Here is a 12,140-nt window from a genome sequence, read left to right as displayed (position 1 = left end):
TATTGTGTGTACTCTTATCAAACCTCTAGTATGAGTACAAATAACATTAGGTGCTTATAAAAAAAAATGCATGCCTGAAACCTGAGAAAGACTAGATTCCAAATTATTTGAACTGGTGTAGGTAATTTTTTTTTTAACTTTGAAAAACTACTTGTGTAAACCACAACCATATTCATATTAATTATATTGTAACTATTTATTTACTTATTATTTGCATGTATTTATAATTAAGGGATACTTTATCTTGATTTTTAGTTGTTTTGGGGATTACAATAATGTCTGAAAAGTAAAAATTGGACTTATTATGTCTTCGGGTGAATTTTTTTTTTTTGCGCCGGGGGGGGGGGGGGGTAGTGTGGGGAAGCTATCTTAAATAAAATTTAACAATATTTTAATAAATTCTGTGTTTGCTTCTATTCCTAAATGTTACATGAGCTAAATAAAACATCTTTTTGAACAATATACATACATATCTTGTTTTTCTCACTCATTGAAACTTTCATTTTGATTTTTCTCAAAATGTCTATTTTACATGGGTATGTGATCTTAAGAATCACTTTTCTCAAAAACTATCAGTTCAATTATAATAATATTTGGTATACATGTTTAAATATGGTCTTAGCACAGGATGACAATAGAAAATGTTATAAAATGTTTACAGGAAAAGAGTAAAGGACATTTTAATTGGTTACAATGGCTGAAAACGCTGTCCGCAGAAGAGGGTAAAATTAAAAAATTTATAAAAAAAAATCTATATACATTTTTCACAATGTCTCATTGTCATCCTGTAAGGAGATAGGGTGTCTATCAATATACCAAATTTCAGACCTGTAGCTTTAATGGTTATTTCAGAAACACATTCTTAGAAATGACATGATTTGACCCCTTGACCCCCCCTTATGATGAAAAAAAGTTGAATTTCATTAAAAAAATATTTTTTAAAGGCATATTATGTGTTCCTATGATCAAATACATCATTTGAATACATTAAAAAGCCTAAAATGTTAAAAACAAAAAAAAAAGTTTTCAAGGTAGATGACCCCCTTAACTTAAGTGCCTAGAAGTTATGTAAGGTTAACTTTAAGTGCCTTGAAGTTATTGTAAGGTTAACTTAAGTGCCCAGAAGTTATGTAAGGTTAACTTTAAGTACCTAGGGGGCGCGGTGGCTAAGTGGTTAGGCGCTCGGCTTCCGAACCTGGAGTTCTGGGTTCGAATCTCGGTGAAGACTGGGATTTTGAATTTTGGGATTTTTAGGGCACCCCTGAATCCACCCAACTCTAATGGGTACCTGATTTTAGTTGGGGAAAAAAAAAGGCAGTTGGTCATTATGCTGGCCACATGACACTATGCTTGTTAATCGTTGGCTAAAGAAACAGATGACCTTAACATCATCTTCCCCATAGATCGCAAGATCTGAAAGGGAAACTTTACTTACTTTTTTTAACTTAAGTGCCTAGAAGTTATGTAAGGTTAACTTAAGTGCCTAGAAGTTAGCAGAAAGATCAACTACCTTTCATTTTGACCTATAGATATCTGATAGTCATTAGAGCTTATTCTAGTCTAGTAGGTTTCATATAGGTGTAACCAACAGTAGTACCGCTATATCAGCTGAAGTATGGGTGTTTAAAGAGACTGGTGAATGTATAGGCTCCTTGCAAAACCACAATTCAGTTTGCATTTGGATGTTTTCTTTTACATGTTTTAATTGTTCCTTCAGATTTGAAGATTATTACATCCTAACCCAAACATTAAACTTTGTATGTATCTCTGAAGGGGGATAATTGCATGTAGCTTTTTTTGATTGGGTGGTGGGGGGGGGGGGGGGGTTGGACAATCCCCTGAAATGTGAAGTAAAAAGAATTATCAGAAGCTGCTTAACTTTAACGAATCACAGATTGTATTAGAGTTTTTAAAGTAAATTGCAGAGTGTATTAGAGCCTAACCTGACTGAATCATAGACTGTATTAGAGATTAAAATTAAGCAAATGAAAAACTGGTTAAAAAAAAAAAGTAGTACATCAAATGAAGTATAAAAATTGTTTATAAATGTGTTGTTTTGAAATCCTGTCTTTCTCAGCCTGACTTTGTCACCCTACTTTTTGAAGTGGCCAGTGGATTTAATTTGCTGAATTTAAATGATACTGAAATTGGCTTATTTACAGGCATAGTCTTAGCAACATCAGGTAATTGTTGACTTTCTCTGTTATTTTCTTTCACTGCATGATCATAAGTTATCTGAGATAAAGTAGACGAATTGCATAGAAAATTTTGGTTCTTTTATTCTAGCAGTTATCTCACACATTCATTTCTGTTCTTCTTAATTTTTCCTAGTGTATATAAATTTGTGAAAATTAATATTAACTTGATCATTTTGTCCATTCCAGATCGTCAGGGACTATCAGATTCACAATCTGTAGAACGGATACAGGACAGACTGGTTGAAGCCCTGAAGCTTCAAGTGAGCCGCAACCACTCCACCGAAGAAAATCTCTTCCCTTCAATAATTATGAAACTGCCTGAACTCCGGACTCTAGGATCGCAGCATAATGACCTGCTCAGGTGGTACCGTATGCAGTGGCACCGCAGCAATGTGCCACAGTTATTTGCTGAGATTTACGATATTCCTATGAAAGTTTGAGTCCAGTATTTGGTCAGAGTTATGCGTTTTTATCAAATTGACATGTAAGAGTATTAGATTGAAGGTTGTTTTTTTTTTTTTTAGAGAAATATTTTTTACTGAATGATGTTTTTCTTTTTTCTTTTCTTAATGTGATGATATTAGCCTAGATAATAGGCATGTGGAAAAGTTATCCTTTATATCATGGTTTTTCGCTAGTTTGAGTAACTGGTCTGAATCATTTTGAACATTGATGCCAGCTTATAGCCCATGAGTCAAAAGCAGCTCCTTGAAACTTCTCACAGGACATAGGGGCAGGGCCGGTCTTAGGCCACTGCAACCTATGCGGTCGCAGTGGGCCCCGCGCTAATTTTATGTGTAATTATTAATTGCAAAATATATAAGAAAAATTCCTGGAAATAACCTGCACTTATTAAAATTTCCTGAAAACTCATTAAAAAATAGACAAAATTATCATTTGTGTGTGTCATTCATTATGGAAAACGCCATTCCTACACGCGATTAAAAAAAAAGGCAGTGTCAGCTTTCGTGCGATAAAATGTAATAATCGGACGAATTTTCCTCATAACAGAAAGTTCCAATACTGTATTTACTTTTATAGTCACTGGAATATAAATATACCATAGGTTGCAAGATTGGTAAAGTAAAATTAACTTGATCGCAATTTTTTACTTAGAAAAGAATGAATAAAATGCAAAGCCGAATTTATTTTCTAATACAAAATCTTAATTTTCATTTATTATCCTTATTCCCACCCTGACTAGGCCCAGCACAATTAGATTTGCATAGGGCCCCGTAATCGCTAGGACCGGCCCTGCATAGGGGAGATCTATATGGCGCCCTGGCTGTGGGGCTTATAGAACATGCTTAGTTTTTGGCATTTGGTTTGACCTTTTTGAAAAGCTCAGGCACTACTGTTCTTTATTGCCAGTTGACCATTTAATTATTAATTTATATTTTTTTGGCTATAAAACTTTCATAGCCCAGTTAGGACCAGTAGTATTGCTCCTTGGGTCTCTATGGACTGAATAAACGTTGTTGTTGAAATAGCGCAGGAACATTTGTTTAAACCAAATCATCACATCCTAGTCTCTGTTGAAATGAAATTGTTCTGTTTTTTTAAAAATCTATTTAGTGTCTCCTATAAATACTTTAAATATCAATGGGTTACCTCCGATCAATTTTTTGTTTTAATCGGGGGAAAAAAAAAGTCATTGTCATCATTTTGCACCTGAATCAAATATGCTCAGGGAACGGCAGCACTTCTTTGTGACGTCAGTTTTTGTGTCATTTAACTTGTTGCATTGTAAATTGTTAACGGTGGTGTCAGTGATTCTCTGTGTGCCATCAGTATAGCCCAGCACTTTCTCATCATCATTGTCTTCATAACTTGAACACTTTGTCGGCCTCCACAAACACTGAGAGCCTTGGCATGCCATGATGTGGACTGTTAATAGATTTATTTTCCCTTGACATACTAAGCTGAATTGAAAAAAAAAAAAGCATAGTTTGAAGAAAAAACAGGTTTAAACAAATGCAATATTTTTGCAGAATTTATATTGGCAGAATTTAAGTCCTTGATTAATATGCATGACTAAATGCATGACGCGTAGGACGTAATCATCTTCTTTTTTGAAGTAATGTCTGTATTATATAAGATAATATTTCAGAGTACATTTTTTAAAACCTAAACTTGAAGGACATTTTGTCAAATTTTAAAAGGCATGGCTTGAGTGACATCAAATCTTTCATTCGGGTGACGTAAGATTTTTTTTTTTTTCGAGTTACATCAAATTTTTCTGTCCAGGTGACATCATAATTTTTGTAGCATACGCAGTTTGTGTGTCAATGTTTCTGCTGTATGGCAACATTTATTTGTTTTTGAAATGCTGTTTCACGTGTCTGTTTAGAATTTCATAACAATTACAGTTAACACTGCTTTAGTAACTCTGTTATAAGAAAACTGTCCTACTATTATTATTTAACGTTGTGATGTCAGGCAAATAATGACTCCATAAAAAAAAATGATGTACAATTAACATTACTGAACAAACATGCCTGCTAAATAAAAAAATTACATTGTAGGGCTGGTTTCTATTAAAAATGATTCATTTTAAATCTGGTATGACTGTTGTAATATTATTAGATTTTTAAAATGTGTTTTGTAATTTTTCAAATTTTCCAACAATCTAGTCCAGTGAACGCACAAAATTGTTATTTGATAATTAGTAAAGTGTTCAAAGTTCCTATCAATCAGAAATTATTTTTCTTTAAATAAATAAGACTTTTTATTATATCTGAAATTATTATATCCATATCTGAAACCTGAAAGTAACTGTTCCCTACTCCTAACCTTCAAAGCATGAAAGTAAAACAAAATGTTAGCAGTATACAAACAAATGATTAGAATAAGACGGAATTTGGAGGTAATGTAGAAAATTGGTGTGACGTTCATCTAATGACAATGTTCCACTTTGTGTTTGCCAGTCCACTCAGAGATACTTGCAAAAGGAGCCACAGTCGCTCTTCACCTTCTTGCATGGATTGTCTTGTCACTCCAAGATTCTACTTTCCTATAACATAGAGTTGTGACATTATATTGTAATCAAAACACTAATAAGAACACTATATATTCTAACATATTGGCCTTTAGAATTAAAGCTTTGACCTTTATGGTGGACACCTTTAAAGTTTCTGAAACAAATGTATATAGAGAAAGTTTCAGAGTATGTTTCGATTATAAACATTTTATTTGTATTCGACTTGTTTCAAACTTGTAACAAATCTTTTGGCTTTGAACTATCTCCTTACTTCAACCCTTTAATATATATTTTTGTAACCTTGGGAGCAGTACATTTTTTAAAAAAAATTTTATAGTGTATCAAAAAAATTGCTGCAGTTGCATGTAGAATGCGCTCAGTGCTGTCACCTTGATGGTCCCAGGTTCAAAGCCTGCCATCCCCCGTCATTCTGCAGGAGATTTTGGGTTATGATCTTCAATTCTGATCTGTGTAACTGTTTTGTATAGTATTGAAATGAAAGATGTTCCAGTTGTGTTGAGCAATGTATATCTGCCTACACTATCATTGTGAAGCTGTTGAGTTTAGTCATCAGCTTTCACTGGTCTCTGCTCTTCCTCCTAGCTTCATCATAACAGACATCATTACCAAAGATTATCTTCTGTGTTATTTTTATTTCATTCATTCATATTTTTTGGGGGGGGTTTTTTCTTATACATGCCATTACAATTTGTTGTGTGTCCAATGTGTTAAAATGTATGGGCGGAAGGTACTGATATCACTTAGTACTGAGTATTAAACAAAACTGTTTGTTGTCTGTTGTCTTGTATTCCTCAACTGTGAGGCTCAAATGTTGAATGGTGTTATGTACCAGTTTACTTTCTGTAGTTCAATAACGTATACTGACTTTATGTTCATATGCTTCTCACTTGCTAAATAAGTTTTCATGTTAAACTGTAATTAAAGTCGAAACTTAACTGTTGGTTAGAAGATTTAGAAACTTAATTTGAAAAGTTGCTTATCAAGTGTTTTGTGGGCTAGCAATGTTATTGATGTATTGATATGCAAAAGCATAGACCACTAAGATCAAAATGATCACTGCATGTTTGGTAATGTGACCTCATTTTGAAGTGTTTTATTTAGGGCATTACTTGTTTTAAGTCAAAGATTTTTTGTTAATTTGCAGAAGTCTGTTTTTACCTATAAAAATACAGTTTAAAAAAGAAACAACTAATATCTAACCTTTTATAAATACATTACCCAAATTATTTTCATTTCATGCCCAATAATATGGCTGAAAAATAATTTTCTTTCATTTGCTCTAAATAGCTTAGATAGTTTGAAGAGTTTTCATTTGGATATAATACTAGCATTTAGTTTCTTAGTATGGCCTGAACATTTGATTTCTTGTAAGCAAGGTTTAGAATTTGGACTTACAACCATTTTTTTTTATTGGCACAAACAATAATTGTTTTCAGAACTAGAAGCATGTATGTGTTATATAAGAATTCTTATTTTTAATGTATACATTATTTTTGCATTTTAGCAAAACTATTTTAGACCTTTTTTTAAAACATGTAAAAATGTTGTTTTTTTTAAAGTTCTCTTCATATTGAGAGTGTATAAAGTTTGTGTTTGGTCTGGGGGACACTTGTAACTATTGCTTAAGTCTTTTGTTTAGTTGTCAACTTTATTGGCCACTTCATTGATTGTCTAACTATATCACTGAAATAGTTGAGTTAACCAATCACATGTCAATACTAAAACTACATTAGAGAGACCATCTGTTTCTTCTTTCTCTGTTGTTACTTGCAGTTTAATTATAGCTTCATGTATCTGATATCAACTGAATTCATTCAAATTTGTTGAAACCAAAATCTCATTGTACTTCAGAATCCTTAATTGCTTTGGACTTGACGTGCATGACATGGCCTAAATTGTGCTGGTGTGCCAAAAACTCAAACACACACTTGGACTTGATAGTAACTTAGTTTAAAACCTTTACAATAATGACAAAAAACCAACAGCAATGTATTCAAAGGCTGTTCTGACATTCAGATTCAACTTTAAAGAAAGTTTAACTGAGAGGTTTTTTAATGATCTCAAGCATACTGAGTTTGATCATAATTAGCTTGGCTTAGCTTATAGCGCTAGAACTAGAGGACTCCAGCAATACAAGTGGTGTGATACCTTACATGAGTAGAGTACATGGGGTTTTCATAGCTTTCAATACATTATATCTTCAAAAAGTTTAGCATTCTTTTTAACTTAAACATACATCTTGAACACTTAGCAGATTTGTGGCTCAACTCAGGAATGTTTTTTAGTTTTCTGTTGATTTAGTTACTATTATTGTGTTTGGGGAGAATTTTTTTTTTAAATGCCTGATATTTATGATTTTATGTCTGGCCAGTATGGTTTCATTCATCCAGGTTGAGCCTTGCCTTGGTGACCTGGCTCAACGATTTGCACTTGTAGTCTAAACTTGTTGTTAAATCTTTGTTGTGCATATCCTTCATGAGAAGTGTCCTGTTCATTGGTGAAGTCTAGTTGAAGAGGGTAAAAAACTATTTGTTCTAAAGTTTTATAACTTTCCCCCATCGTAGTGATTGATGAGTACTTCTGTCACCCAGAGGTCTGAGGACTCGACTCTGCATTTACGTTCCTCTGCCCTGGTCAGTCTGAAATATTCAGCTAGTTTTAGAATTGTATCCGATTCTTTTATCTTATCTTAAACATTGAAAACATAATATATAGATGTTGTCCTATGTTTTATATGATGCATTTTTAACATGAAACAAAGAGTTGACCCAGGAAGAAAAGGTAAAAACAAAATTCTTTCCTGGATCTTTTTTTTTGCGTGCGTGTAAATATACGTGAATTTTATGTAGCTACCTCTTGAAATAATTTATATTCTAGATATTTGTAAGAAACACTTTAGATTGATATACCTCTCTGAGTCATCTGCTCACACTTACTTTATAATGATGAGATTTATATACAAATGCTATATCTTTAGATAGAAGTGAATCTCTTATTGAAAGTTGATCTTCTCTTAGAGGAGTTAACTTTATCCAGACGCTACCTCCTATCGCTAAAGTACAATGCAGTCTACACCACAATTGATGCCACCTGTAACATCTACCTCATACAGGATAGTACATTGTCAAGTAGGAATATTGCCAAACTGCATTTCATTTACGGTTACCGTAACATGGTTCTGAGGTTGTATTTATTTTTTAAAGTTTTATTTTAAATTGGATTTCATCATATTGAAAGTCAACAATTTTTTGTTTGTTCATACACAGTGACTTTGTTTACTAGTTATGCAAATAGCGGCAGGTTTTTTTTCTGTGTGTAAAAAGTCGCAAATTAATTGTTAATGCATAGAATGCTATTACAATTGATCAATTTGATTACCCCCCTTTATGTGAGAACACCCTTAGAAAACTTTATTTCCTTTTTGGTGAACCATCGGTTGAATATTGATTTCATTAGCGGGGAAAATAAATATATTTTTTAATGATTTTTTTTTTTTTTTAACAATAAAAATTTTCTTTACAATTGTGAACTTGAAGTATTAGGAGTTAAACTATTTAGAGCAGCAACTGTTCAGAGACTAAAGAACTCTGTGGTTAGTTTAGCCTGTCACTTCTGATATCTGTATCTGTATTGAACAATTCAGTCATTTTTATTTCAAATGAATTGTGTTTATATATACAAGTGTATGTGTGTGTGTACTGTGCCCTTCTATTTGTATACTAAGTCATTTATGTGCCATAGATAAATGAATATAAGTCACTGGAGGGTGAAATATATATTTTATAACATAAAGCATTCTGACATTAATATTGGATGTATATATCATATTGGCTTATAGACGGTAACAATGTGAACTCATTTCAGGGAGAGGAGTATTTTTTTAATCTCCAACTAAGAAGACCCTTTTTAAAGTAGCATTATTGTTTAATACCCTACGATTGAGAAAGTGATCAGGTTTTAAAGTGATAAGAATTTACAGTCTTATTTCTTAAAAGTCATTGGCATTTTTTTTAAATAATTTTTTGGAAGACCATAAGGCTGTATTATATCAAGTATGTGTTGTTGTTTTTTTTCCACTTTACTGTTGCATGAAAACAGAGATCATTTTACTACATTGTCATGTCGCAGCTCTTTGAGTATATTTATATGGTGTGAAAGTTTTATATATAATGTTACAAACTTTTGAGAAATCATTTTATTTGTATATATTTGCATTTTTTTTTCAATATTTTTTTTTTTGGCATAGGTCAGGGGTCTCCAAATTTTGATCCTGCTTCAATTATTAAAGATTATGTTTTATTTTCCCGAATTAAAGCATTGGGTGTTTAGCCTTTAAAAGTATCATACAAGAATATAATGTATAATAAATGCTTTTTTTTTTTTCATTAATATCATTTCCATCGTGGCTAACGTTTTAGTTTGATAGAAGATATGAAGCTTTAAATTAATTTCCCTTCTAATAATCGCTGTAAACTATTTATCCATAGTTCATATAAAAAAAAGTTAAAGAGCAAGGTAACGATTTCAGATGTTGTAAAGGTCATCTGTTTCTAAGGCTGATGGTTAACGAGTGTGTCATGTGCCCAGCACAACGACCAACCACTTTACTTTACCCAACAATTGTCGGGTACCCTTCAGAGTTGGGTGGACTTAGGTACCTTAAAAGTATCGAAATTAAAAATCAGAGTCTTTACTGAGATTTTAACCTTGGACCCTTGGTTAGGAAGTCAAGTGCTTTATCACGCAGCCACCTTCAAATTAACAACATGGAAATAATGTTTTATTAGCACAAGTAGGCAGTACATGATTATCAACCATTCATAATAATATAATGACAATCAGGAAACTATCCATACATTTCAATCCTTTCTCTTGATTGAATCTGTATTGAACACTAGTTTACGATCACAAATCACTAGTACTAGTACCACACTTAAAGCCTGAGTCATAGTGGGACACTACAACTGCCATATTGTTTCCTCCATATTCTTGTTAATTTCTCGAGGAAAATAATATTTCTTTAACCCCTCCCCACTCCACCCCGTTTTTTTTTTTCAACTTGAAGCTCAACTTGTAGCTCAGCAACCTGCTAGTGTACAAGATTATCTTTGTTGGACAAAGTGGCTTGGTTTTACTGGGTTTTATTTGACTGTCAAATGTTTAATTTTTTTTCAAATGTTGCTCATTTTCAGCATTGCCAACTTTTCTTCACCAGCAGCTCAATATTTGTGAGAATAATTAATATTACTGATCTAAATTCAAGATAAAAGTCAAAATAAATCAATAAATTGGATGCATTTTATCCATTATGTCCCCCTATTCAACTCATAGAAATAGTTTTTGTAATATTGCAGAATTTGACATGTTTATTATTTTTAATTTTAAAAATGTAAAAAAAAACAACATTTTAATGTATTTTCACTTCATATAGATCTTTAGTGCAAAGGTAATAAATATAGCAATTAAATTCAGGTATTTCTAACAATGGTTATATACTATTAAAAAAAACAAGTTTTTAAGTAAATCTAATATTTTCAGATTGACTTGCCATCACAATACAGAGTTAAGTATTTCTTATATAATTCCTTTGGGCCAAGAGCCGGCTATAATAGCTGTGACAACAATCCATAGTTTGGAGACCCCTGACATGTCATTGCTGGCCAGTTTCATAAGACGTCTGAACTAACCCTTGACCTTCTTGTTCATCTTTTATGTTCAGTCTTGACCAACGACAGCGTCATCGTGGACTGTGCACGTCTGGCTGTCACATTGACAGCAACACTTTTAAATAGTTCACGCTGACATGCAGCTGTCACTGGGTCACATTGTTTTCATCAACATTTCTTATTCATTGAGTGATAATATCTCTATAGAATTTGTTGAAATATTTTTTTGTTCAGTATTTTTTTTTAAAAAATAACAGTTTTGAGTTATCTTTTTTTGTTTTTTTTTCTGTTCAATATATTTGGCTTAGTCTTTGCCTCCATTATTATTTATTTGTTAGTGATATTTTTTTTTTGGAATATTAAAATCAAGTTGTTTTTTTTTTTTTTGTAACAACAAATATTGTTAGAACTTCAGGTTTCCAATTAATTTTTTTGTTCTTTATGCAAAGCTTTTGTGAATTGAATGATTTGTCTAGAAATATTAATAGCTACAAAGGATTTGACTATATAATTCTCTGATTGAATACAAAAAACACTTCCCTACCTGGTCATTGAAGGAGTCCATACTATAGACTGATTGTGTGTGATAGATGCCATTCTGATATGTTAACAGTTTAGAAGAGGCAGCAACTATGTATCATTTAAATAAGTGAAATATAACAAATTTAAACTTTATTCTTGGAGAGTTCTAGGAATAAGTCTGTTTCATTATCAGCAGCTACTTTTCATTGTATGAACTACAAATCTGGTTTGAACTGGAACTTTTTGATTCTATTTTGGGTACATTGTGTTTGTTTTATATCAATATATCTTTTTTTTTCCTCTCTACATGTATTCTTATTTTTAATCATTTTAATTATTTCATAATTTTTATTTTTACTCTTTAAAGTATGCAACAAGTACAAGTCAATAAAATATATATTGAAAAATGTACACTTAAGACTTGTTTTCATTTCAGTTTTCTATTTCCCGGTGGCTTAGTAATAAAGCGCTTCGCATCCATTTCTTGGGTCCTGGGCTCATTGAAGATTGTGATTTTGAATTTTGGGATTACTAGGGCGCCCCTAAGTCCAATTTCACTTTTCTATTTCCAGGTGGCTTAGTGATAAAGCGTTTCGCTTCCAATTCTTGGGTCCTGGGCTCGTTGAAGATTGTGATTTTGAATTTTGGGATTACTAGGGCGCCCTTAAGTCCAATTTCAGTTTTCTATTTCCAGGTGGCTTAGTGATAAAGCGTTTCGCTTCCAATTCTTGGGTCCTGGGCTCGTTGAAGATT

At 32.4% G+C, this 12,140-nt stretch overlaps 1 protein-coding gene across 1 annotated transcript in view; it reads left to right on the top strand.

The window, feature by feature from the left end:
* The window catches only part of LOC106056813 (ecdysone-induced protein 78C-like), a 31,930-nt gene extending 28,450 nt beyond the window's left edge, over nucleotides 1-3,480 (top strand). The window contains exons 7-8 of the mRNA XM_056045177.1: nucleotides 2,078-2,183; nucleotides 2,385-3,480. Of these exons, the coding sequence (XP_055901152.1) occupies nucleotides 2,078-2,183; nucleotides 2,385-2,638 (360 nt within the window). The 3' untranslated portion in view covers nucleotides 2,639-3,480. The remainder of the gene's footprint in view (nucleotides 1-2,077; nucleotides 2,184-2,384) is intronic.
* The last annotated feature ends 8,660 nt before the right edge of the window (nucleotides 3,481-12,140 follow it).

This window comes from Biomphalaria glabrata, chromosome 10 (assembly GCF_947242115.1).
Source record: "Biomphalaria glabrata chromosome 10, xgBioGlab47.1, whole genome shotgun sequence".
NCBI lineage: Eukaryota > Metazoa > Mollusca > Gastropoda > Planorbidae > Biomphalaria > Biomphalaria glabrata.
Note: the sequence above shows the minus strand (reverse complement) of the source record. Positions and strands in the feature narration are given on the sequence as shown.